Source organism: Suricata suricatta, chromosome 5 (genome assembly GCF_006229205.1).
Source record: "Suricata suricatta isolate VVHF042 chromosome 5, meerkat_22Aug2017_6uvM2_HiC, whole genome shotgun sequence".
In the NCBI taxonomy this organism is placed as follows: Eukaryota; Metazoa; Chordata; class Mammalia; order Carnivora; family Herpestidae; genus Suricata; species Suricata suricatta.
Window position 1 is genome coordinate 112,222,639 of NC_043704.1, and position 27,994 is coordinate 112,250,632.

The 27,994-nt window shown below is 40.4% G+C and overlaps 1 protein-coding gene and 1 long non-coding RNA gene across 3 annotated transcripts in view; one reads left to right on the forward strand and one right to left on the reverse strand.

Annotated features, from left to right (window-relative positions):
* Window positions 1-27,774, forward strand: ANKUB1 (ankyrin repeat and ubiquitin domain containing 1). Its single transcript, XM_029940065.1, has 6 exons — window positions 1-151; window positions 1,697-1,840; window positions 8,936-9,152; window positions 18,748-18,862; window positions 22,657-23,598; window positions 27,336-27,774. Exons 1-6 carry the CDS (start codon window positions 62-64, stop codon window positions 27,451-27,453), a joined length of 1,626 nt encoding a protein of 541 aa, XP_029795925.1. The 5' UTR covers window positions 1-61; the 3' UTR covers window positions 27,454-27,774.
* LOC115292142 overlaps window positions 1-27,994 on the reverse strand; it is a 53,982-nt gene that overhangs the window by 18,849 nt on the left and 7,139 nt on the right. For both annotated transcript variants that reach the window (XR_003908819.1, XR_003908818.1), the window contains 2 exons: window positions 13,426-13,518; window positions 8,073-8,106 (listed from right to left, as the gene is read on the reverse strand). This is a non-coding gene — a long non-coding RNA (uncharacterized LOC115292142). The remainder of the gene's footprint in view (window positions 1-8,072; window positions 8,107-13,425; window positions 13,519-27,994) is intronic.

The following is a 27,994-nucleotide window of genomic DNA, read 5'->3' on the forward strand; positions in this document are numbered from 1 at the left end:
GAATTTTTCCAGCTATTCAATTCTTTGAAAAAAGTTGCAGGGTCATTTGTTTGTTGAGAAAATGAGGATTTTCATAGCCTTTGAGGGATCATTTGAACCATTTGATGTTTCAGCAGACGAAACTGTAGAAGCTGTCAAGCTGATGATAAAGGTACGTACGTACTTTGTCTCTAAGCCTCTAAGATGTACTAATTTTAACTACGCACTAAGTTTAAACTGTACATGGGGTAGAGCTACTATTAGGTACATTTTCAACAAACAGGGAACTAAAACTATTTGAAAATATTATTATTTGTTTATGTAACAGTTTGATAAGAATGTAGTAACTATGGAGGTGTTAGGAAACAAACTGAGTCAGTAAATTCTCAGGAAAAAAAAGTTTGATTTCTATTTATGAAATGTGTGGGTTGTACACTGGCCAGATAGTATTATTGCAATTCTTCATAAAAGGACAAAAACAGGGCATTATATCTAAACTATATAAATAGAACACGCCAGTTGTCAGATAGATGTTACATTTGGTGAATAAGTAACTAGAAAGATCCAAAGGATTTTGGAGGTGGAGAGGACTATAGACAACTTCTGAGCTTCTCATTTAGCATCCAGGGAAACTGAAGCTCATAGAGGCTGACCATCTTACTTATGATTAAAGAACCAGAATAATAATTTGGATTCAGTATCTCTCTTATAAATTTTTAGAAATATCCCCTCTAAAATGGGAAATTAAGACAAATGTTTAGGTCCTGACCATCAAATAGTAGTTAACTTGGAAATGATCATTCCCATTTGCTGAGGAGCATTTATTGAAACACAGTCACATGATAGGTAAAAGATTACTGTGATTACTGAAATCTAGATCTTCTAATAGGTCTTAATCTTTCTATGTCATGAATCTTTGGCAGTCTGGTGAAACCTATTGATTCCTCATAATGTCTTTAAGTGCACACAATAAAATACATACAAAGAAAAGAAAACAAGCTATATTGAAGTATGATTTTCAAACATTAAAAAAAATTGCAGGGTGCCTGCATGGCTCAGTTGGTTCAGCATCTGACTCTTGATTTCAGCTCAGGTCATGATCTTGGGGTTATGGGATCAAGCCCCGCACCAGGCTCCATGCTGAGTTTGGAGCCTGCTTAAGATTCTCTCTCTTTCCCTCTGTCCCTCCCCTGCTCACATGCACGCATGCTCTCTCTCTCAAAATAAATAAATAAACATTAAAAAAAGACAAATATGTGAAATAGTGACAAGTGGGCTTATTAAACATTAACAACTTTTAGCAATGTATTTAATAACTTGTAATTTCAAAGTAGTGATCAGTATAATATTTTGAGATTTCAGCAACCAAAATTATGGGATATAAAAATATCTATAATTTCTATCGGTGACAAAGTCACAGAGATAGGCAACTGCTCCTTCTTTAGTTCATTGCCTACATGCACAATTGAAAGAAAATCTCAGTTTAATTTAGAGTTAATAAAAATAAAATATAGTTTTTTCCCAACTAAAGTCTATCCATAAACATTTGGGGAGGTTTCTAGACTCCAAGTTAAGAACTCCTGTGTAATACTTCTTCCTCTGGCCAAAATAATTTTATAATTCTCAGTGAAAAAAAAATGTAAAAGAAAAGAGATTATATTGCTGGTCTAGAAATGTCGAGATCCATTGTTTTCATAATGTGCTATTGATTTTTCAGGATTATTTCCACATTCCTCTCTCTGAGGATGAACAAGGCAGGGGGTATCTGGAGCTGATGTGTGCTGGAGCAGCTTTAAAGGACACCTGGAGACTTGCCGATGTTGGAATATCGTTTTGTTCAACTCTCAAATGCTTTGTTAAGGTATGATAATCAGAATAACATTTGTCCAAGATATCGACTTCATTTTGAGTAAAGTGTGGACAATTCAACAAAAGTAATTTCATAACTTAGGAAGAACTTTTCTTGCCTTCTTCTCTTTCCCCTTTGTCTAACTGGTCTTACACGTAATTTCCACTGTAGGAGAAATAAGGCGTGGAGACTGGATGGAGCTCCCCACTTTACTCCTGATCTCCCTTCTTTCCTCAAACCTCTTTGTTGCTAACTCCAGTCATCCCAGAACAACCCGCTTACCAATATCAGAATAAAGTCAAGGCGTAGATCTGGAATACTGATGTGGGAGGAAAATTCAATCACTTCCATGGGTCCACAATGGATTAGGAGCAGTGGCGTAAGGAAAGGGAAGAAATTCTCAGTAATGATAAGAATGTAGGGGCAGTTTCTATATCCAAATCCAGCTAGAGTAGCCATCCATTAATTACATGTACATACCCCAGAGATAGCCTTTTCCATTGATGCTGTCCTTAATTATTGATGCTTAATTGGGGGTCCATGGATAGGCTTTAAGAACTACAAAACCCTAAAATTGCAAAATAAGCAGAATTATGTGCCTGGAGATTTTCAGAGCTGGGGATCGTTAACCTCTGACAACTTCTTAGAGACAGGTGGCCTAAAGAGTTTAAGAGCTCATCTCTAGGGAAGAAATATGATTCAGTAACAGTTCTTTACCCCATATGAAAACATGGGCCTCAAGAAACTAAGTAACTAAGTACACATTCTCTGCTAAATGGGGCACTAATTTTCTCATATTTAGCACTTTAAAAATGTTTATGATAGCCAAAGCAAATTCTTTTTGTTTTTTAATGTTTTATTGATTGACTAAGTGTAGAGCCTATGTTTAAAAAAATACTCTAAAATATTTACTACTAAGTAATACAAACAGGTCACAGAAAAATACGCATTGTATGATCCCATTTATATAAATAAAAATAACATACTTGTATATGTGCTTTTAACAAGCATTTATTTATGTATTATTGTTATATTCCTGAAGAATGTTTAATTATCCAAAAGTAAATAAAAATAACTCTGACTCCTTTTATCCTTCTGACTCTAAAAAAATTATAGTAAAATACTCTTTTAGGTAGACTAAATTACATCTCGTTTCTTTTTTTTCCCCATCTCATTTCTTAAATGTCTTTCCTCATGTCTTTAAAGATATTTATATACTATATTTTTGGTAATGTACAGGAGAAACTCTTTAAAATATCCTGGAACTTTCCAGTGCCAATAATGATGTTTGAGACTTTAGTGTTTGTTTACTTGGAGATAGTGGTACAAATTTAGTACCAGTATTTGAGCTGGCTGGAAGAATTGGATTGAGCCACAGCTGTTTAGGGATGTAGATAATGTGTGGTAAGAGTACGAATAAAATACTATTTATTTATCCCAGCACTGGGTTTATTTTCCTTATTTAAAAATTCTTACTTTTATTTATTTTTGAGTAGGTAATACACTCACATAGATAAAAGATAAGATACAAAAAGCATGTACAATAAATGGTCTTCCTCCTACCTCTGGGGCCCAGTATCCCTCTCTGGATGTAATCTATTTCATAGTTTTACTTATAAAAATATTTCATAAATTCTGCCAATAAAGCATCATCTATCACAGTGATGCAAGTTGTCTTCACACTGAAGTGGAATCTTTCCCTGGAGTTTAAACTCTTAATGGACAAAAATAGAGTATAGAGATAAAATGGGTTTACTCAAGAGAGGCAGAATATAATTATGTATCACAGGACTGGCCAGCACACAGGATTTAATTAAAAACTCTCAAGTTCAATGGAAATCTTATTCATCTTCACCTTCTCCAGTAGAATCACATTTAGAGAATTTTGTATCACTGGTATTGGGAGAAAAACAGTATCTTGAATCTGAAAGAAGAGATTTACCAGCAAAAGCCATAAATATTGGTTTTTATCCTGACTTAGTACCTGTTTAGATTAGATGATAAAGCAGGCCTATTTCAAAAGTCCACACTATTTACTGTGTATCAATAACAGTCCAAGTGGGTTTACAACAACAAAAATACTTCATGAAAATATCCCATGCCTCAGAGAATGCAGTTAGACCAGTTCTGTGCTGTTTAATCTATTTTAGGTAACACAAGTCTGCATTCTAAGTCATGCTGTTGCTTTATTGCATAATTAGATGTATACAAATTTAAGTAGTACCTTTCATATTTAACTATGCTACTTCATGCAATTAGTTTTACCTTCTGAGAATCTTGGAAAGCTAGAGGCTCTTCATTTATTTTGGTACAACTCAGACATATTAAGATGAGAAACAAATGCTTTTGCAAAGTTTAAAAACTTGCCAAGGAAACAATTTTCTTTTTAAAAAAATACAAATAGGTATTATGTGACATGAAACAAACCTAAAATAGTTGGGTTTTTTTATTGTGCTTATATTTTTGTGTGAATTACAAGGCTTGCTTGTGTGAAAAAAGGGAAAGACTTTAGATAAATTAAGAGGTAATCTGCTCTTAAATACATTTTTTAAACAGTCAATATACATTTTCCAGTTTCCTTGTGTTTTATGCCTTTTCCTCTAATGGTCACATAGAACCATTTGGAAAAGTGGATGGGGGAGTCATATGACAATAGTGGAGGAAGAATATTGCATTAATTTTTCCTTTTTTGGGAAAAAACTATAGAAACCATAGTCGTATCTTCTACAGCACATATTCCCAGGTTCTATTGACACAGGTGTCGGTCCTGCCGATTCATTGCTGCTGTTCCGGTAACCATGGCATGGCGCAGTGGAAAGGCCTCGCTTGCTGACATGCAGAAGTGCTATTGCGTTTGCCCCTTCCACTCTAACCAGTGTTATTGTGGAAACTACTGCTCGAGTTTGTTCACTGTTGGCACCCAGTGCCTAGAAGAGCACCTGGCAAATAGGAGGCTCTCTGTAAATATGTGTCAAATAAATAAGTTGACAAAGGCCTTGAGAGGTAGAGTGCGAACATTAACAAGAAGGTATATGATTGTTACCAGAAATGTCATAGCAAGGTATTGAGATGCATTTCAGGGTTTGGATTCCCTTCCTGACTGTGGCACCTCTCCCCACTCTCTATCCTCAAGGTGCTCCTGGATCCTTGCCCTATATTTTCTTATCTGGCATCAGGGTTCTTAGCTGCAAGCAGCAGAAACAAACCCTGGACAATTTAAGCAGAAAATAAACATATTGAAAGGCTACTGGGTAGTTCACAGTCTTGACAGGAAGCCTGAAGATTATGGAGCCAAAAACAATGTCTTAATCACGCCCTAGAACTAGTCCAGGAAGGCTACCACGACAGCCAGCTCTGAGCCCTTGAAGCAGGTCCTAGACATACCAGTAATGCCTCAGATTTGCCACGGCCAGGGAGGATTCCCTGCGTCTGTTGCTTCTCTGTCTTACCTGCTCCTAACTCAGAGTAGAGCTGGATGGGTAGGCCTGATTGGGAGCACTCTGGTCACGTGTCCAGGACCTACCTCCAAAGGGTCTGTGAACAAACAACTCTTTGACAGGTCATACCCTCTAATGTGTGTGGTGGGCTCAGCCTCCTGACACTCCTTCTGGGTTCCCTGCCTCCTTCTCTCACTATATTTCTACCAACCAAGGGCTGGAGTTAAAGCTTAGTTAATCCTTTCTGGCATCCTTGGAATGTTATTTTATGGTGAGAGATTAGATTAATTGTGGTAGTATTGAGTAGATGTCTATTAGACAAGTTGGAGAAGCTTAAAATATATTAGAAATTCCAAAATTGATTCAAATTACTATACCTTTAGCTTTTGAAAGGCACTCTAAGCATATAAGCACCAAAATCCAGGAGACACATAATACATAACTTTAGATTTCAAATATACCTGATACACACAAAAATGTACAATATGCTTATTAAAAATGTATAACTTACAAATGAGGGGTGACTGGTTGGCTCAGTTGGAGGAGCAAGTGACTTTTGATGTTGGGGTCATGAGTTTGAGCCCCATGTGGGGTGTAGAGATCACATAAAAAATTTTTTTAACTTAAAAAAAGTATAATTTACAAATAAAACATGTTTCTAAAAAAATGTCTATCTTTTTAAGATAAGCCATGAAGAATAATATGTAAAGAATTTGGCAAAGAAAAGTATTTGAATTCAGAGTCCTAGAATCCAAGTATAACCTCTCCAGGATGATTTTCATACAAAAGAAGTGTATAAGGTTAAGATGTTTATGAAGACATCTCAACTTGAATTCCTTCAGTTCAAAAGCAATCATTATTTCCCCTTTTCACCTACTCAGGAATAATTGGGGCAAGTTTCTGCTTGCAAAGTATAAAAAAGCAGAACTTGTAGAAAATGTATAGCAGTATTCAAAACTTATATTTTTTGTTTTATTTCCATCTGTTTCTCTTTAGCTTCCTATTTTATTGTCAATGCACATGTATGTATTTACAGTGAGTTTGTACTTGGTTTCTTAAGACAAAAGTGGAATTATTACCATGAAGTAGATCTGTGTATTTGATTTTATTGAAAAGTAAGACATTTTGTCTGTACCTCCTACCTACCACGGCGTCTTGGTTTATTTATAAAGGGGAAAATCTAATTTTATGTATGTTCAACAATGATTTGTGGTAGTATTGTTTATTTAATACCATCTGACTTCCTTGAGTACAACTACCAGTGTTTCCTTATTTAGAATACTGAGGAACGCCATCCTAGAAATAGAGAGATGACTTTTCTTATATAGATAAGATGGGGTGACAAGTGCTATTAATCAGCACCCACCTGCTTCCTCTCCAAATAACCAGTATGAAGCAATATGAAGAAGTGTCTCCAAATGGCGTGCCTCATTAGAACTTAAAATGAGTTTTCTCACAAAAATAAGGCTTATAAAATGATGCATAGAGTTTAAATAGTACAAAGAGAACTATGTTCCAGATACATTTTGAATTAAATGGGCTTGGGAAATTCCTGGGTGGGAAAAAAAAAAGAACTCAAAAAATAAATAAATAACAAATCCTGTAGGTGTTAATTTTCTTGCAACTTAAGAACGTGGCTTCATTAATAATTAATAATATTTTCTCATTTACACTTTTGATTTCCACTGAAACATTGCCATATATTTTGCAATTTTCACTTATTACTTATTTCAGAATTTTATGTATACCTAGGTTATAGATGCTTGTGCTTATATTATAAGAAGCTCCTTTTTAACTTAACTCTAAGATTGTATAATTGCTAGTTAGCTCCTAAGAGTGACTTGGGCCTTTGCTATTTTGTTTGCCCACTACACGTTTAATTTTAAATATAAATTAGTATCAGTACCAAGGGCTAACAAGAAATCAGAGTAATCATAAAAGAAATAAGGAACTGCTATTACCTAAACTGTAATTTTTTCTCACCCCCCCCATCTTTTTATTCAGTTTTCATAGAATTTCTTCCTACCTATAAATATCACATGGATTAGGTTGGGCTTTAATGGAGCCATAGTAAAGCATAAACATGGTGAAAGGGAAAGGGTGAATCCTATGCCCTTTCAACTTTTATTGAGTAGATTTATGAGAAGCTGTTGAGAAAAACTGTTCTAAGCACTTTAGACTCAGGAAGCAGAGGGCGGAACATGCTTCTGGTGCTCTGAGTCACTGAAATAGGCCCCAGATCAAAGCTCTGAAGCCTAAATATTCATCAATAGCATTCATTACTCCTTAAAGCCTCTTTCAAAGACACCCGCATGTTGATTCTATTATGGCAATGTGTGACCTGGGAGGAGGGGAATGAATTTAAAGTATGATAAGCCTGAAGCAGGGAGGGGCTCCTGGGGTATCTGGAAACAAATTTTGATAGGAGAAAGGGGGAGGAGAACAGAGGCTGAACAAGAGAGCAAATGACTGGCAGGAGACCCCCTGAGAAACCTGGAGGCCCAGTGCCCACTTCTCAGTTTTGCTTATGGCCCCCTCTGAGATGCCATGCTACAGTGGCAGCCCTGGACATTCATATCTGCCGAGCCAACAAGAAGCCTTTGAGGAAAGAAACAAAATGATTGTCTTGAATCCAGTAAAGAGGAAGTAAAGTCAATTTCAGTTTTTTTATTAGAAGAGTGAAAATGTTAGTCTACTCTCTGCCCCCTTCACATTTTCCGTGTTTCCTGTGTTTTTAGTTTTTGTTTGGCTTGATTCACCTGTTGTTAACAGGAAGATGAATATTTTCCCCAAACTTTCCATCTTACCTTTACTTCAGATCCATCAGTGCCACTTGCTTTCCTGTTTAGATTGCAAAAGAAAAAGGAAAAGGACAATTCTCACTTACATTTAGAACTTCTCTTTTTAAATAGTAAAAATAAATACATGTGGTTTTTGATAGCCAGACCATACAGACAATGAGAAGCATAAAATGATAAGCAAAATATCCCCCCAATCTTGAACTTGGTTCCACTCCTTAGAGATACCCTCTTAGAAAGGATTTTAAAAACTGACTGAAGGTTTAGAATCCATAGTATTTTTTTATGTTTATTTATTTTGAGAGAAAGATAGAGAGAGAAAGTGAGAGAGAGAGCATGAGTGGGTGAGGGGCAGACAGAGAGGGAGAGAGAGAGAGAATCTCAATCAGGCTCCATGCTGTCAGTGCAGAGCCCAATGCAGGGCTTGATCCCACAGCCGTGAGATCATGATTGGAGCCAAAATCAAGAGTCAGATGCTTAACCAACTGGGCCACCCAGGTGCCCCCAAGAATCCACAGTATTTCCAAACCAGTGCACAACATAATGGTGGAGTTGTTTCTCAAGTGCAGCTTGGATATAAATTATCAACACGCCTCTTGTGTATTTGGGTTTGTAGACTAAAAAAAAGGGTCTCAAAGCTCTGCCAAGCCTCCTTTGTTCTATGCAAAGCAGGAGGACTCCTTAATATCTGAGGGACAGAAGAACAAGAGTCAGACCAGAAGCCAGGGAACCTAAATGGCCTTTGCTCTCATCCTTAGCACCCATGTCATAGGAGTTACAGGCACTAAGAGCCACCCTCCAAAATGTTTTTCCCTTGCTCCAACCCCCAGACAGCACTTATTCTTGAGTTCCCTCCTTTTCTTTCCCCTTAGGAAGAAGATAAGCCAACTCTCTATGTGTTCAATGCTGTGACCCAAGAGACAATGCCGATGATGGAGAACATTTCCCTTCTTGGTAAAAAAGTGTCTGATCTGAGAACACTGGTAGCTCTGAGATGTGGCTTTCCCGTGAGTGTCTTCTGTCTCCGGACCCCAAATGGAATGGAGATGTATGACTGCAACACCCTCAGGGACTACCAAACAGACATCGGTACTGCCCACTCTATTTGATACCAGATACAGACTGCTCAGCACTAGGGTTCTTTGATACCAGATTTGCAACAAATGGAGGAATTGCTTCCAAACTAAAACTTCTGTAACCTCAGTGGGGATGTAAATTATCAATACATCTCTCTGGTACCTGGGTCTGTAGACTAAGAAATAAGAAAGGTCTCAGAGCCCTGCCAAGTCTTGTTCTCTTTATTTAAAGGAGCATAACTTGTTAATATCCTCAGACTAGAGGAGTAAAACTCAGTGCAATTTATATGTTTCTCTTTCAAAATATATTTCAAGAAGGAAGGAAGGAAGGAAGTTCAAGTTCACATTCTTTTTCTTTTTTTAACACAAGTGGTAGCCTGTGAGCCTTGCAATCTTGTTTTAAGATATTGTCAGTTATATTAATCTTTTAAACAGTGTGAAGCAGATACTGTGCAGGCATTCAGCCCTGATGTACAGATTAGTACGCTGGCATTCAGCCCTGATGGACAGATTACAACCTTTATTTAAATATTGTACTGCCAGTTTGTGACTGCTGCAGCCATACACCATTAAGACAAAATCAAAAAACTGTCAGATTGTTTTAACTCTATTGGAAAATGGTTCAAACCTTACAGAAATCCTTGCTGGAGGTGAATGAATCTTTGTGATAATTAGCAGAGCTTTAGGTAATTTTGTGCTGTCACATTTGTTGCAATGGAATTTGATTTCTCCCAATTTATAGTAGGGCTTTGTAAACATCATTGAATTCAGCAGTTTTGTTTTTTGTAACTGCTAAATTTGCATTTATTATAACTTCTCTTGACTATTATATTTGCTTATTCTTCATGTTACTTTTAATTGAGGCTCTCAAAACCTTTGACATCATTTATCATCCTGTTTTTGACCAAAAGAAGTGATGTTCTGGGATTTATCCTCAGAGTACCTCACAGTAAAGCACATACTGGTGTGCATGCTTGCTAAGGGATCAGCCCTGTCCAGAGACGGTGGAGGCTTACGTGAGTAAGGACACACAGGAGGCATTTGTCCCCAAGCAATTTATGATCTAGTTATTTAATGAAACATAAAAGGATACATGAGAAAATTAGGGGTGACTGCTCTTCAGGCCATGGCATTCAGATTATGATATGACAGTTTACAGCTAGAAGAGAATTTAGAAATGGCTTGGTCTAACCTCCAATTTTCACAGATTTAAAGAAAGGAAAAATATTCCAAATGGTTAAATGATTTGCTCAGGGTGTGTCAAGGATAACACCCAGGCCTCCTAAAAAGACCCTCCAGGAATGATGTGTTTCAGATGTCAGGTTAGGGGCTTGAGAATGACTGGGATAGACTGCTTTGGCCACCATTAGAACACAGGGCATAGGAGGAGAGGCAAGGAAAGAAGAGCTTCAAAGGGAAGGGAGGAAAAGTCATTGGTCTGCTTCATATCTTTGCATAAATCATCCCTAGCGTTCCTCAAGTAGACAGCCCACCTTTTTAAACTAGAGGGTAAAAGGAGTTATGATCAGCCTGCCTTCCAGGTTCTCCCTCCCCTCCTAGTCAATGAGTCATCCCTGATGCTATCAAGAGTTGAACACTGACCCCTTTCCAAAGGCAGTGGAAAATCAGAAGGTTTTTGAGAAATAGCCAAGCTCATATTGAAAATCAAGGACTTCAAGGGTGCCTGGATGGCTCAGTTGGTTAAGCATCCAACTCTCGATCTCGGGTCAGGTCACGATTTCACCATTTGTGAATTCAAGCTCTGCCTCAGGCTCTGCGCTGATAGCGCAGCCTGCTTGGCTGTCTGCTTGGAAGCCTGCTTAAAAGTCTCTCTCCCTCTCTATCTGTCCGTAACCCACTTGTGCTCTCTCTCTCAAAATAAAGGAATAAAGAGGAAAAAAAAAAAAGAAAATCAAGTAGCTCAATTAGTCTGGACATACTTACCAGCTCATATAGAAATATACAAAACTGCTTCTGTACACCAAGCCTTTGTAACAAAGTGGTATAAATAAGGCACGCATATATACTTAGTTATAACCCAGTAAATCAGCTCAGTGTAGGCTGAAGGGCTCAAGGGAAGCCATTCTGGAGACTGTTGGTATAAGCACAAAAAGATAATCATCTGAAAACAAGAAGAGAAGACATTCCAGGCTTCTGAGCCAGGAGAAAAACACAAGCCATAGGTTCACAAATATGGGCGTAAGCCAGGGAAAACAAATATCAGGAGATTGTTTCAAAGAGTGGAGGAGCCTTGTTGAGACCAATAGGAAACACAACTGGGGTCAGATTGAGAAAGGTCTTAGGGGTGAGGCAACAGAGCACAGGCTTAATGCGTTTGCAACCAGAGCCATGTGCATTCTGGAACAGAAACGTTTTAGCAGAAGTTTAATCTGGTAGCAAGCAGCATGAAATATAGAAAGGAGTGAGGAGAGAAGCAAGATGATATGCCAACAGGCACTTCTGAGAATCCCAGTATTAACCAATTCCACTAACAACAGAAGAGATGAATCTGAGAAACCCAGGAAGTAGAGACAGGATGTCAAGCTGAATCACATTTAAGAGGGAAGCACCAAGGCTCTGACACTAGGACTTTGGTGGTAAATAGTGGAAAAAGGAGCTTAGATATTAAGAAACTCAGAGTGTATGGTTTTTTTCCTAAAAGTTACTCTGCTAGTTAGTAACAAAGCTATTAAGTACATGTGACATCTTCAATTCTCCTCCATGACAAATATGGGGTGAAGGCTTAATGATGGGTTGGGTTAGCAGATACTGCTGCAGTCGTCCTGCCCATGGAGTCAGGGGCCAGGTCCTAGGAGAGGTGCTTTCCTTAGAGAGTAAGTACAGAGAGGAACACGTCAAGCGCCAGTGGTCAGGACATGCTGAAGTCAGGGCAAGTAGACAGAAGAGGATCATAAAATGAGAGAGGCAAAGTTGTCAGAAGTGGAGGAGAACTGGGACTTTGCATTGTCACAGACAACAAGGAAGAGACTGTTTTTAGGATGTGGTAAAAGGCCAGAGACAATGTCTGTGAAAAATCTTTTGATTTGGCTTAAAGGTCATTGGTGAGCTCAGAGCAGTTTTAATTAAGTGGATGGAGACAGAAAAATTGCAGGGATTAAAAAGAAGACAAGTATTTAGAGGATAAAGGACATTTTTGGTAGTAGAACATTTAATGATTAACTTATTAAGAATTTGCCAAAGCTAAACATTCTCTAATATTTGTGATTTTGTGACTTGAGGCTTATTGGCACATCATAGGTGCAACACACACCCACACACACACACCACACCCACTTTTTCTTGTATCAATGTATATGGGACATGTATATGTTCATTTTAGCCTGTGTAGTTCTTTTTTAAATTTTTAAAAATATTTATTTATTATTGAGAGAAAGAGAGAGAGATAGAGTGTGAGTGGGTAAGGGAGACACAGAATCTAAAGCACACTCCAGATTCTCAGCCGTCAGCACAGAGCCTGACGTAGGGGTCGAACTCATGAACCTCAAGATCATGACTTGAGCCGAAGTCAGATGCTTAACTGACTAAGCCACCCAGGCACCCCAAGCCTCAGTTCTAGTTCTTAAATCTCTATCCTGGCTTTTAATTTCCTTTTGCTTATCTATGTGCTTATCTGCTAGCTACTCTGTCTATATTTTCTATAATTGACATTAATCCTTTCTGGAACAAGTGTGCCTTAAAAATGAGTGACTGAAGGAATGCCTTTTCTTTACAGAATGATGCCACTGGTACTTTTCACTATAAATGCCTTGTGGCATGTATTTGTGGCCAGACCGAGCACATCATATCTCAGAGACTATTCCAGCAGCAGGGTCTTATCAGCTCAGACCCTGAAAGCTCAGCTGGCTCAAAGGCCCCTCTACCGGCCCTTAGACCCCTTGCAGACCTGCTATTTTAATTACTTTTATAAATGAGAAACCTGAGGTTCAAAGAAGTTAAGTGACCAGCTCAAGGTCATACAGTTAACAAATCATAATCAGACACTTAGGATTAGGTTCTTTCCAAAATATAAACTGCCAACTCAGAATGCTTTTATTGATACCTACTTTTATTCATGCTCTTTAAGTTCTGATCAATGTTTTGTTTTGTTTTCCAATAGGGAAAACCCACACCAGAGAAATTATTTCCATATTCAGGAAGAAAAATCTCAAATCAGATAGGCGGATATTGACCTCAAAGTGTGGATGAGGAATCCAGAAACTTGGGATACAGGGACCAATTGGGGAACAGTTGGAGACAGCTCCCTAGAGAGGCACTGTTGCTCATACCTGCTTTCCTGAATGGCGTGGCATGGTGATGGGTGTGCAGGTAGAGAGTGAGCAGATCCAAGTTTTATAAATATATACAATCTGGGGGGTCCTCTGAAAAAAATTCAAAATTAAGAATGGAGGATTAGAAAACTTACATATGAGGGGCCCTGAAGCTTAAGTTTCATTTGTTTTACTTTCATTTACAACACAGCAAGTAATTCTATTTTCCAACAGAATTCTTAAACTTATGAAGAGATTTAATATGTGACAAAAGAAATATTACAACCAACTGGAATGGAAGGATTATCCAGTAAATGGTGCTGGCTAACTGGCTTAGAAGTTCTCTGGATATTCACAAGTTGAGCATTAAGAGAAAAACCATCCATTATTACCTTTGTTCCTTCAGAAATGAGGACTGTTTCATTGCAAGGAACCAAAATTAATAGATATAACACCTGTAATAGTTGTTCCCAGATAGGGAGTTAAAACAGAATGAAACACAGGGCTCGATGGAGGTGCCCCACTGCTGATGCAGGCTTACAGCATATAACCCTCTCTGTAGTCTGCAGAATCAGAATTCATCAACAGTGGATAGGCTGAGCAAGAAAAGCTGAGATCCTAAGGCTAGACCACTGGAGAAAGGGCAGAGGGGCCGGGAAGACCGAAGTTAGTCTCAAGTAAGTCCTCCTGGTGGGATCCCTGGGATAGGTAGACAGATCAGTCTGCACCTAGATTCAGGAAGGCAGAGGTTGACCTCAGGGTGATCCAGCAGGGGCCTGGTGGGTGAACCATAGCATAGCATCAAGGTGGTGAGTGAATAAATAAATAAATGAAATAAGAGGCGACAAACCAGACAAGCTAGTTCTTGACATCAGAGGCTCTGACAACACATAACAAAAATCTAACCCCAGAGATTGGGGTTCAGAGTAGGAACTTCAGCTCCGGGCTCAGAGAACAGATGAACCTCAGTTCTAAAACCCAAAAGGTAGAGTAGGATACTGGCACTCATGTTCTGGGGCACAAGGTGAGGGCTTGGTCAGGAGGAATTAGGCAAGTTACTAGAACTGAGACAATATCCGAGCAGGATGAACAGGAATGCCAACGTCCCACCTGAGCTGCTGGCTTAACATATTCCCTTTTACTGAAATTAAGATTATTATCTGGGCCTAGAGCTTGGCTGGCTCTTCAGATGGAAGCTGTGCGGCCTCAGCTGTGGAGGATCAAGGAGGCTGGCTTTTCAATGCCTAGCAGGTTTTTCAATGTTCATCTGTGGGCAATATGTTTTTAAGAGACAGAGAGAGCACGAGCTGAGGAGAGGGGCAGAGGGGCAAAGGGAGAGAAAGAATCTCAAGCAGGCTCCACACTCAGTGCAGAGCCTGATGCAGGGCTTGATCCCATGATCCTGGAATCAGGACCTGAGCCAAAATCAAGAGTTGGATGCTCAACCGACTGAGCCACCCAGCCTCCCCTATGGGTAACTTTTATAGTAAACTACAAACATAGCAAATCACTTAAGTCAGGAGATGAAATAAATGCACTTGAAATAGTGTTTAAAGTCCCTTGTTTCCAGTGCTACCCATAGGAATCAAACCTTTAAATAAGAAAGTTTAAATATAGCAAAAAGCTTTAGAGCAACTAAATCTATTGCATCAAGGATGATAAACACCTGCAAGTATTTATTATAAACTTACTATGTGTCTGGGTCTGAGAGTATGTATGGATAAACAAGGTCATGTACATATCCCCAGTTCCTAATGCCAAGACCATCATATTGATTCAAAGGCTGCCAGCCAATCTACACATTGTCCAATGACATCAGCTATCACAGCTGAGTCAGTTAAATTCTTGTTTAGAAACAAAGATAATATAGAGGACAGGCATGTCGGCACAGAAGCCAGATTACTTACGTACAATTCCTGATTCCATTACTTACAGGGTATGTAAAACCTGGGCAGGTTACTAAATCTTATAGTGCCTCAGTTTCCTTAGCTCTCGAATATAATACAACCCACAGTTAGGATTGTTGTAAATTTTACATTCGCTTATTCACATAAAGTACTTAGAATAATGTAGAGCATATAATAAGCATTCAGTGAATATTATTACTATTATTAATTATGACTAGTCTTGTGAATTCAAGTTGGGAAATATAGAGAGACACACTGGTTATCAGTGTGGGCAGAAAATGCACAGTGTCGTGATGTAAGGTTGGGTCATGGCAAAGCAATGTTGCACGCCTACCTCAGTCATGGCAGGACAAACTGTAAGAAGGCAGGACAGCCTGTTAGTAGAGAAAGGGAGGAGACGCAAAGTGACATAGAGGGCTTGAGACAGAGAGATCCTGGAGCTCATGTGAGAGATGGGGAGTGGCCCATCTTGAGTACCTTTGTTCCTAATGTACACCAGATCGGCCATTGGCTCAGTACAATAAACCCCATTTTTATGAGGGCCTCCTTGCAACCCAAAAGCGTAACTAGAACAGAACCCACAGACTGGATGAAACATACTGCTTGGGCTCAGAGAGTTCTCTGTTAGGGTTTATAAACTGGGAATTCCAAAGCAGAAATGTATTTTTAATAATAAAAAGAGTTTCAACATACATTATGGTGACCAGTTGAACAATCCTTGTATTTATTTGGAGCAGTAAGATAATGACATAATTAAGAAGGGCTTCCTGGAGGAGGTGATTCCAGGGTTGCATCATAAACTATTAGTAGGAAGGCGTGGTTAAGAAGTCACAAGAATTCAGATAGCAAAAGGAGAAGCCTCCAGGCCAGAAACAGCCTGTTGTGCACACAGAAGTACAGGACAGCCGACAAAGGGCTCGGAGGGCAGAACGTGGCCAAAATGGATTTGGGGAGTAGGGTAGAATTTCATTCAACAAATATTTACTGATCATCCACATGAGCCAGGCACTACTAAGGAAGGCGAGCATGGAGCTGTGAGCAACAGTAGCAAGATTCCTAGCCTCCGGAAGCTGGCAGTTCACTGGAAAGGCAAGCAACACTAAGTAAACAGAAAAAGAGTGAATTTTATTTATTTTTTTTTAATTTTTTAATGTTTTATTTATTTTTGATACAGAGAGAGATAGAGCATGAGAGGGGGAGGGACAGAGAGAGAAGGAGACACAAAACCGGAAGCAGGCTCCAGGCTCTGAGCTAGCTGTCAGCACAGAGCCTGACGCGGGGCTTGAACCCTCTAACGTGAGATCTGACCTGAGCCGAAGTCAGAGGCTTAACCAACTGAGCCACCCAGGTGCCCCAAAAGAGTGAATTTTAAACAGAAGTAAGAACTCTAATGTAAAAGGAAAACAGGATATGGGAATAGGGAGTTATGTGGTAATGTGTGTGTTGGGGGGTGGTTCTTTCAGATGGTTAGATAGAAGAGGAGAGGACATTTGAGCAGAGACCTGAATAAACAGATGAGGAGGCTGGTGGGAGCTTGGGAAGTAGATTTAGGTGACAGATCATCTAGGCCTGAAATAGGGTGAAGCTGGGAGACAGAGGCAAGGAAATGGTTCTTAAACCTTTATGAGAAACTTTTCAGGCCTCAGTTACTGTGCATGAGAAAAAGGGACGGACACAGGGTAATTCCTAAATGTCTAGCTCAGGGAGGTAACAAGGAAGACAGTGGTGCCACAAACTGAGACACAACGCAGGAGGAAGAGGAAGTTGAGGAAAGAGGAGTTGTCTTCCAGAACAGTGGGTTTATAGTGCACTCTCATAGATGCCACTGTCCCCAGCACGGGGACTCTGGAGCTGGAGCAGAGGCCTGGTGTGGAGATTTGGACTTGGGAATAAATGCCATGTGTGTGGTCAATGAAGCCAATAACATTAATAAGATTGCCGTATTCAGCCAACACATATTCAGTGAGCACTTATCAAATGCCAGGCCAAGTGGCAAGTCTTGAAGGGACTTCCTTTATAGCGAGGACGTGAAAAAAAAATCTCCAAACAAGAAAAATGATTTCAAGTACTGATGATAAGAGCTGTAAAGAAGTTAAAATAAGGTCATGGGATAAAGACTAAGAGAGTGGGGGTGGGGAGAGGCAGTGGTGGCCAAGAGGGTCCTCTTTGAGGACATGATGCTTGAACTAAAAACTGAACAAGGACACTATCCTGTGAAAATCTGGATGAAGACCCTTTGAAGCGAAAGAAATGGTAAGTCTTCAGGTCTTGAGATGGGAGTGGAGTTGGTGTGTCTGAAGGACAGGTGAAAGGTCAGAGTGGCTGGGACGGAGTGAGTGAGGACAGGCTAGATACGAAGGAGATTGGCTTTTATCCTGGGGGAATGTGTAGAGAAAGAAAAGAAGGCTGAGGAAAGAAGATTCCTGAAAAACATCAGCCTGAAGGACAAAGGGAATGTGGTGCCACTGAGGGTGGACCAAGAGAGGGCAGACTTTCGAGGAGCAAGTGATTAAATTCTCCAGTAGCAGGGCACCTGGGTGGCTCAGTCAGCTGAGTGTGTGACTCGTGATTTCAGCTCAGATTATGATCCCAGTGTTTTAGGATCAGGCTGCATGTGGAGCCTGCTTGGGATTTTCTCTCTCTCTTCCTCTGCCCCTCTTCCCCACTTGTGCTTGCTCTCTTTCTCTATAGAAAAAAAAATTCTCCAGTAGCAATGAACACATTACTTTCATGTTCATAATACAGAATATCTATTTTGTGAAGGATAAAATGAAAGGATCATTCAACTCCATTCACAGCCCGCTTGTAAACTAACAGCCCAAAAAGGCCATTAGCCCTGCCACAGTTTCTTCAGTTTCCTTTTCCAACATACTGGCTTTAGTTTACATGCTGATGTGTAAATTTTTTTAACGTTTATTTATTTTTGAGAGAGAGAGAGAGAGAGAGAGCATAAGCGGGGCATGGGCAGAGATGGGGGGGGGGATGACACAGAATCTGAAGTGGCTCCAGGCTCTGAGCTGTTAGCACAGAGCCCGATGTAGGGCTTAAACTCACGAACCATGAGATCATGACCTGAGCCGAAGACAGATGCTTAACCAACCAGGCCACCCAGGCGCCCCTACATGGTGATATATATATCATCATGGAATCAGTGTCCACAGGACTGTTTTAAGATAGGTCCAAAAAAATATTTCCGCATTATATACAATTGCTGTGTAGCTGAAAAAATGGACGTGCACAGAAGTTAAGTGGCTTTTCCAAGTCACTGCAGGCGTAAGCTAAAAATAGCACCTCTATCTACTTATTCCAAGATTATTTTCTGATTTGCATCTAGCTTGTGCCTCTGTTTGGAGAAAGCTATCCTTAGAAGTTTTATGGACTGCCAAACCGCAGTGATAGACTGGGACCATTAACTGCCTCTCTTGATCCACAGGCACAACACTTCGTTTGGACGTGTGGGATGGATGGAAGGAATTTCTGATGGGTTGTCTTCTGGGACAAAAACTTAAAGTCCAACGCTATTTATCAGATGAAGGACCCGTACTCAAGTATGGAGATAAAGCATATGCTAAATTAAGCAATTTTTACTGAACTTCCATAGGACCTGAGTCAGCAATTCACTCTACAGCTGGGTCACTGCACAATGCCAGTCCCACTTAGCATGTATCAACCTGAAATTATTACTGAGATATTTGCTGGAAATAGATAGCAGAGATGTCACCCAGGCTGACAGCCTTTGGTGATGGGCTGCAATTCAGGTAGACTTTCTTCAGGAAACACTAACTATTTAAATAAGTGATGTCAGTTTGGTTTGGAAATCAGACTTTTAACAGCACGCTGAAAGCCCCTCAGAATAAGTACCTTGCCACCCTCATATTCAATTATTCTAAAAAGCACTAATTGCTAATTGATTGACTGGAAACATGGACTGACTCTTCCTAAGCTCCCAAGTTTTCAAACTGCTTTTAATACAAACCTGCGTACTTTTGCCGCACATGAACACGAGTGACTGCGGCAGCGGATGGTAGGCTGAGAGGAGCAGGTGGTCGTTTTAGTGTATCTCTGCAATCAGTCACACGTGCAGGTTGCATTACTCTTTAGGCTTTAATTCAGTAGTGTTTTAGGACAGGGCCCCCTCCTGGTGATTTAATCGTGCTTTACAGAAGCCCAACACCCAGCCAGAGCTCTCAGGGCTCTGACAACTGACAGATTAGAAAACAGCTTCTGTGATTTTATATAATATCTACATTAATTTCTATTTAGGGATAGTGATACTTCCCTTTTTTCATGTTCTAAATCCAAAGAAATGGCTGTATTGCATTGTTACTTTTAATAGTGTATATTTACTGAGTATTTTGTAACAAGATACTGCGTTACATGTATTACCTAATTGTGTACTTATAACAATTTTATGAGGTAGATATTTTTTTTTAATTTTTAAAAGACAGAGAGAGACAGTGTGAGCAGCGGAGGGTCAGAGAGGGGGGGGGAGACACAGAATCCGAAGCAAGCTCCAGGCTCCCAGCTAGCTGTCAGCACAGAGCCTGACGTGGGGCTCGAACCCACAAACGGTGAGATCATGACCTGAGCCCAAGCTGGACGCTCAACCGACTGAGCCACCCAGGCACCCCTAGATATTCTTTTATCATCAATGTTACACAGCTATCCAGGGCACAGCTGGATACTGAATCCCAACAATTTAATTCTAATGCTCAGATGCTTAACCTTTCCACTTGATTTAATCTTTAATTAGAATCTAAGGAGGTTGAGCAGTGGGGGCATGGCTGCCTGCCGGCTTTAGGGGCTTTAGGCCCCGCCCCTACTATACCCCCATGCAAGTGGCCCCACTGGGCCCACACGCCCACTCAGTTCCAGGCCTTACCGGCTCTGGTGACGGGTTCCCAGTCTGCAGTCTCCCTGCCCACACTATCTGTAGTTCTCATCATGCCGAAACACACACACATAGGAACAGGATGCACAGAGGCGCACAGAGGAGGAGAGGAAAGAGAGAAAAAAAGGCATCTCAGCTCAGAGAATACATATGATCAGGCAAAAAAGCTCCTTTTTTCTGCAACCCAATCAGCGATTATCTCTGGAGCATATACCATGCAAGATCCTAGGAATATAGCAACAAACAAGATAGGGTCCCTGCCTTCAGCAACTTTACAGTCCAGGAAAGGAAACAAAAAAGTAACAGTGTGTGTTGGTGGTATAGTGGTGAGCATAGCTGCCTTCCAAAAAACAGCTCACCAATTCCTGGAGAAGCAGAATTGCAAAATGTAGGGACACGAACTCCAGCGCCCTTCTGCCTAGGACCATAGCCCTACTCCTTGAGTGTTTAGTGTGTAAACTTGGGCGAGTTATATGGTTGTCCTGTGCTTGTTTCCTTGTGAGAAAAAGGGAATAATAATCGCGTCTGTCTCACAGAACTATTTGTGAGATTGCACAACCCAGTAAATCACTGGAATTTGGAGGGCTGGCGGGCACCTGGTAAGCAGGACATAAACGCTAGGTGCTGTTGACATTACCATTCAGTGTGAAAGTGTCATGTTATGGGCACGGTGCAAGATGACATGGGAACGTATACTGTGCACAACTAACTAGACTCAGGGCATGAGGTAAAGTATCCTGAGAAAGGCAACAGAAATCTGAAGGGGTGATACTTAGACAAATGGAAGGAAGGGGGAATAAAGATACTCCAAAATAGGTGGAACCACAAAAACAAAGTCTTGGGGCAAGAGAATAGATTCAAAGAACTGAAACAAGTTCTACGTGGTAGATGGTAGAGTGAGAGGGAGCTAGAGGCAGGAGGCTGGAAGGACAGGAGAGGCCGGCTCTTGCAGGCACCTGTTGGAATGTAAAGGGACGTGGGCTTTATCTTTTTCAGTGCTGGGATGACACTGAAGGTAGAGAAAAGCCATGATGAGCCCTGCATTTGAGAACGTTGGTCTGGTTGCAGTGTGAGGAACAGAGGCAGGCAGGGGACAGGGAGATAGTCAAGAGGTAACAGGGGCCTGAATGAAGCTTATGATAGCAGAGGTGGGATTAAGAAAACAGACTGTGGAAAGATACATTTAGAGATAGAATCAGTTAGTCTAGGTAACAACAGTGCCTCTACTCCTGCAACATCAGTGTGAAGGAGGAAAGCAAAGGCCAATTAGTCCATCCAAAAGGGACTCTTCTCCCCCAAATAAGAAAACTGATCACATTCAGAGATGCTGATTTGCACTAATGAACTCTGAAAAAAATTCATGTATGATCAAAATGATACTGTATTAATGCATAAAACTCTAAGTAGTTATAATCTAACTGCTATAGTTATCCTCTAACTGTGGGTCCTAGAGACCCACATGTTCTGGGTAGGTCATCTTCCTCGTACAGAAAAATTACACAGGGAGCTGCATACACATCAAAATATGGTGTGGTGAGCATGTATTCAGAGGCAGGAGGGTCAGTTGGGTTTGGATGTAGTACGTTTTGGATGATACCAGGGAAGCTTGCCTCCATTTCTATAATGCGGTCCAGGAGCCCTGCCCAAGTATATCCTGGACAAAACTCAGTGGGATTCTGTCTAGGTTTGCCTCCCTAATTTTTACGTCTCTGAACAGCCTCCACCCGTCATTCAACTTATGCCTTATGCGGTATTGGAGGGATAGTAGGAAGGCCAGTGTAGCTCTAGGGCAGTGACAGGGAAGGGGGTTGTGGAAAGTGGGGCAGGAGATTGGACCAGGGGCCAGAGTGTAAGAGGCCATGTAGTTCAAGGTTAGGATTTCAATTGCAATTGGAAGCTATTGGAAAGTTTGGAATAGAGGATAAACTATCTCCAGTTTTGGAAATAAAAAGGTCACTGAGCACTGTGTGAGGAAAAGCCCACAGGAGAACATGAGGAGGGTGGGGGGACCACTTAGGAGACTATGGCACTGGGCCGGTGGGGGCGCACCCTAGTGGTTTAGATCAGAATAGCAGTAGAAACTTTGAGAAGCCTGAAAATACCAGCTGATGGTAGAAAAGACAAAACATAGAAATCCATATTTCTAAAATGTGCTGTATTTCTTCCAGTACTTCCCCAATTAATACAAGGCTTGCTATTTTCTCTGAGCCTTTGAGTTTCATAACAAAGAAAACCACTCCAAGGAACCCACTTTGAATTATGTGCCTGTATATAAATGGGATAATGTGCAGGATCTGTGCAGTTTACGCTCTATATTACCATACGTCTTCCCTGAGAACATTTTGTGTAAAAGTTAGGAAGAAATAAACATTTTAACTCGTATGTTTTGGAACCACCTGATCAGTTTGCTGACTTACTAAACACCCACTCTCACTTGTTCCATTCATTCAGGTATCAGAAAAAGGTAGCCCTGTTCATCGCCGCCTTTTACGGGTACATTGAGCTCACTGAATGGGCCATGCAGCAGGGTGTGCGGCCTGATGAGGCTGTCGGTGCTCACCCCTATCGAGCGTGGTGCCATGAAGCCCTTCATGCAGATGTCTCTAAATGCCCCATTCATGCAGCCGCAGAAGCAGGCCAACTGTTGATTCTGAAGGCCTTTGTCAACTGCAGCGTGCTGTGCCTGGAATGTAAAAATGCAGCCGGACAGATCCCCCTGACCATTGCATTTAAACACAAGCATAAAGACTGTGTATTATATTTATTGAGTAAAATGTGGTCCACGGTTTCTTTTCCGAACAAAATTTCAGTCCCCATGAGGATTTACATTAAAATAAAACAATGGGTCCTCAAAGCTCAGAGTCACAACCTTAATAAAAATCAGCTTTGCGGCGCAAAGGTCCCAGGGGCAAAAGTCGGAGACACTGTGATGGTGGATGGTTTCACCACACCACAAATGACCTCCAAGAGCTGGCATAAGGCTCGGTCCAAGGACTCACAAAGCACTGCGGGCAAGCTACCGCCTCTCAGGGAAGAAACTGCAAGCAAGAAACCTGTCAATCCTTTGGCAGTTTCACAGCACGACACGAGACGACAAACCTTGAAATTACCTCCACTGGTAGATGCAAATACATTCTCTGAATTACAAAGACATCAACAACAAAATCAGAAAAAAATTACTACCACAGCTAAGAAAAAAGAAAAGCTCATAAAAAATATATACCTCCCCCAAGTCCCCCTGCCTCCAGTTTCAAGGGTGGGCTATTCACACCCATCTTTTTACTATGCAACACCCAGTGCTGACTTTTTACTCAAATCGTCCTTTGCGTGCTTCTCAGAGCACAGTGGTAAGACTCCAAGGGAGAACGCCATCTACTGCTTAGCTGTGGCCAGGTAATGTTTTCTCTTTACATATATATATAAGGGCAAACCTTTAATAGGGCCGCTCTAGAGCCGGAAATGGTCCATGAAGCCCCACCATGCCATATAATGTAATACAGGTTACGGAATGCATCAGTATCCAGCTTCAAGGACCTCATCTTAACCTTGTGTCCAGGACAAAATGAACTGATTTTACTGGCGAATCCAATCTGTGTAGTATCTTACTCTTCAAGCGTTCAGAAAGAAAAGAGACAGTAGAAAGAGTTGTATGAATAACAAGGTCTGGGGCGCCTGAGTGGCTCCATTGTTTGAGTGTCCCACTCTTAATTTTGGCTCAGGTCATGATCCCAGGGATTGAGATCTGCATTGGGCCTGCATTGGGCTCTGCCCTGAGCATGGAGCCTGCTTGAGATTCTCTCCCTCCCTCCCTCTCTCTCTCTCTCTCTCTCTCTCTCCCTCTCTCTCCCTCTGCCCCATCTCCCACTCACATGTTCTTTCTCTCTAAAAAAAAAAAAAGAAAGAAAGAAAATAACAAGGCCCCCTGACTATTCTTTTTTTTAACTAATAAGAAATTGTTGATTATAATTAAAGGGAGGAGGGAGATACTTGAAATATGGTAGGGACACATCAGAACAGGGGTCAGCTTAAAAAGTAAGTTGTCATATTTCAAGACTAAAACAAGTGTGTCAGGAGTGGACTTTTCAGGCATATTCGTTTCATAAGATAAAATTTGACATATTTTTCATCAGATTTCACTGAAAACAACTCTGATCAGATCTCAGGGCCCATCTATTACTTATGAGATATTTTTGCGAGCTAATATTGAAGTATAAATATAGATTTATGAATGGCTTTTCCCCTTACTCAATTTAATGAAAATGGGGAAAAAAACACAAGACTGGACAGCTTCAGTAGCCTTTCGGTACAGGCCTTTATTTCTGCTCTACTGTATTTCAGCTAAGCTGTTGCCACCTAGTGGTCAGAGTAATTTGGGCTATAAAACTGGCATATTTGGGGACAGCACCATGAAGCTGCTTAACAACTTTAATCTTTGTAATTTGTGAGATATCTGACTAGAATGTATAAGAAGAGATAACATAAAATTCTAGGAAAAAAAGAAAATGATTAACTGAAAAAACTTGGGGTGCCTGCGTGGCTCAGTCAGGCAAGCATCAGACCCTTGATTTTAGCTCAGGTCATGATCTCATGATTGGTGAGCAAGACCCTCATGGGGCTCTTTGCTGACAGTGAGGAGCCTGCTTGGGATTCTCTCTCCCTCTCTCTCCGCCCCTCCCCTGTGCATGCATATGCTCTCTCTCAAAATAAATAAATGTTAAAAAAATTATGTAGCCATCTTAAAATCATGCTGTAAACATAAGGAAGCACTGATTAGTTTTATCAACAGATGCATATTAAAAATCAAAGGATGCACTTTAAAAACATTGTTAAGTGCTTATTATATCTCACTGAAGTGCTAGGCCAAATGCAAATATGCAAAGGCAAAGCAAAGAGTTAATCCAGAACATTAATGATGCATCAGCCAAACTTGGATGGAGTTCAAATATTTGAAATACTAAGGTACTTTTATGCAAGACTGCTTCTGATAGTGTTGGTTGAAGCCCTTTAAGTTTAAAGGACATTGCCAGTCAAAAAGGGTGGTGGTAAAGAAAAGGAGCCAGGTACAGGTGGCAGCATGGTCAAGGGCACTGCTTTACAAAAGGGTAAGAGAGAAATTTAGTTTTTAAAGAAGTCAGCAGGTCTGCAAAAGGCATTTTAGGGGACAGGGAGAAACTGGCTGAAAATGAGACCGGCAAGGTAGATTGCACCTACACTGAGAAGCATCTTGTGTGCCCAAGTGGAGGACTTGCTTCTTATTAGGAAGTAGGCAGGAAGATCACACAAGTTCTTTTTTTTTTTTTTTAATCAGGCAAGTCACATAATCAGTTTGTGTTTATTTTTGAAGACGTATCTGGTGGAGATGTGTGGAAGAAGCACTGGGAAGAAGTCTTGTTGAAGCTGTGGGAGGCCTGCAGTAGAGTTAGGCGGCTTCAATAAGAGAAGCAAAGAATGATAAAGACCTGGACTAGAGCAGAAGTAGTTAGAGAAGAGGAGAAAGGCCAAATATGATAGAAATTTCTGAGGAATAATCTGCGAACTTTGATCGCTAATTGGACGTAGAAATAGAGAGAGGAGGAGTTGAGTTTTGTTTCCAGAGTTAGAGATGGTGAGGAGATGGCAAAGTCACTGTGTTAGAACAAGGATACTAAAGGAGACAGTATTCTTTCAGGTTTAGGAAGAAGATAAAAGACATGAAAATTGGAAGTGTCAGGATTTAGGAGTCATGGATATGTGAGTTGAAGCAATTAGTAAATAAGACCTCCCAGGATAAGGGTGCAGAGAGAGAGGAAGACAAAAAAGACAGAACTTCAGGGGGTGCTCTAAAGTAAATCACACTGGGGCGCCCAGGTAGCTCAGATGGCTAAGCAGCCAACACTTAGTTTCGGCTTAGGTCATGATCTCACGGTTCTGTGGGTTCAAGCTCCATGTCCAGCTCCATGCTGATGAGGCAGAGCCTTCTTGGGATTTTCTGTCTCCTTCTCTTATTGCCCACCCCCATACTTGCACTGTGTCTGTCTTTCTCAAAATAAATAAATGAACTTTAAAAAAATAAAGTAGGGGTACCTGGGTGGCTCAGTTGGTTAAGCGACCAACTTTGACTCAGGTCATGATCTCACGGTTTGTGGGTTTGAGCCCTGCATAGAACTCTATGCTAACAGCTCAGAGCCTGGAGCCTGCCTTGGACTCTGGGTCTCCCTCTCTCTGTTCCTCCCCCACTCACGTGCGCTCTCTCTCTCTCTCTCTCTCTCTCTCTCTTTTTCAAAAATGAATAAACATTTAAAAAATAAAAATAAAATAAAATAAAATGAAAATGAAAAAAATAAAATAAATCACATTTATAGCCTACAAAGAAGGAGTAATGATATTAAAATCTACAAGTCTTTATTAGTTTATAGCCAGGGGATAGCTACTATAAAACATTAAATTTCATTGCATTTCAGTCAAAGGCTATTTAATATCATTTTTTTTAAATTAAAAACTTCTTTTATTCTAGAGAGAGTATACAAGCAGGGAAGGGTGGTTGGGGGAAGAGAGGGAGAGAGGGAGCGTGGGAGAGAGAGAGAGAAAGAGAGAGAGAGAGAGAGAGAGAGAGAGAGAGAGAGAGAATCTTAAGCAGACTCCACATTCAATGTGGAGCCTGATACAGGACTGAGCCCTTGACATTAAGATCATGAACTGAGCCAAAATCAAGAGTCTGAAGCTTAACCAGCTGAACCCACCCAGGCTCTCCAAGACTATTTAATATCTTGTCAATGAAAAATAGTGTATTTCTTTTGTGGAGGAAAAGGAGGAGAAGGGAGACACATCAGGGAATATATTATCTATATAAGGATGCCTGGGGAAATAGAAAAAGGTTCAATTTAGAGAATTCTATATGACATTGAGAGGTTTTCTGTTTCTAGGCGTGGGTGCTAAATTTCTAGTATTGCCTTGGGAAAGAGTCATTTCCACTGCTTCACAAGGAACTAGTTTCAGAAAGATTCCCCGTTTCTATTTTATAACCTATCTTCCGTGAGAAGATAAACTAACCACAGCGACAAAATGAACCTTGAGATTTCTATCATTTCAGCAATAAATAGGGACAAGATTGGACTTCTTATAATTTTTTTTTTGGTCTGGTTTTCTTGCAGTGCCTTTAAAGAGAAGCGATGGCTTCAGCAGTTAGGAATAGCAAGAGTTCTAGCCAAAAAGAGCATTTCTAACCTGACCACACAAGAACGCATGACAGCATGTGAAATTGTGCTTTGAAGAGTCATGACAACCTCAATTTGGGCAAAGACCTGGTCACCAGAACCTTCAGCTCTAATGTTAACATTTCAAGTAATTAATGCTATAATTTCTCCTAACAGTTCTAATGCTACACAACGATCAACAGAATATTTAATATCTAACATCAGGTTTTCTCAAACGCCATCACTGGCAGTGAACATTTCAGGCATGTGTTTTGTATGGTTTGAGAACAAATCATAAGAAAGGGAGAGTAGTAGTCACCTACAGAGTAGGAACACTGGAGGGTGGGAACCAAGAATGAGGGTGAGAACTTTCACAGTTTCTTTCTCTCTTTTTTTTTTTTTTTTTTTTTTGCTTTCCTGGGTTTATTTTTAATGCTTTTTGTTTTTTAAACCATATCAATGTAGTACAAGTAAAAATAAGTTAATTTTAAAACTCGGAGGGTTACAAATACCATCTAAGTCAAGTTCTGGTCTGAGATAACGTTTGGACTTCTGCTAAAACATCACTTTCTGTTAATTGTTTAAAATTGATACATCTTAAGTGTAAGATTCTATGG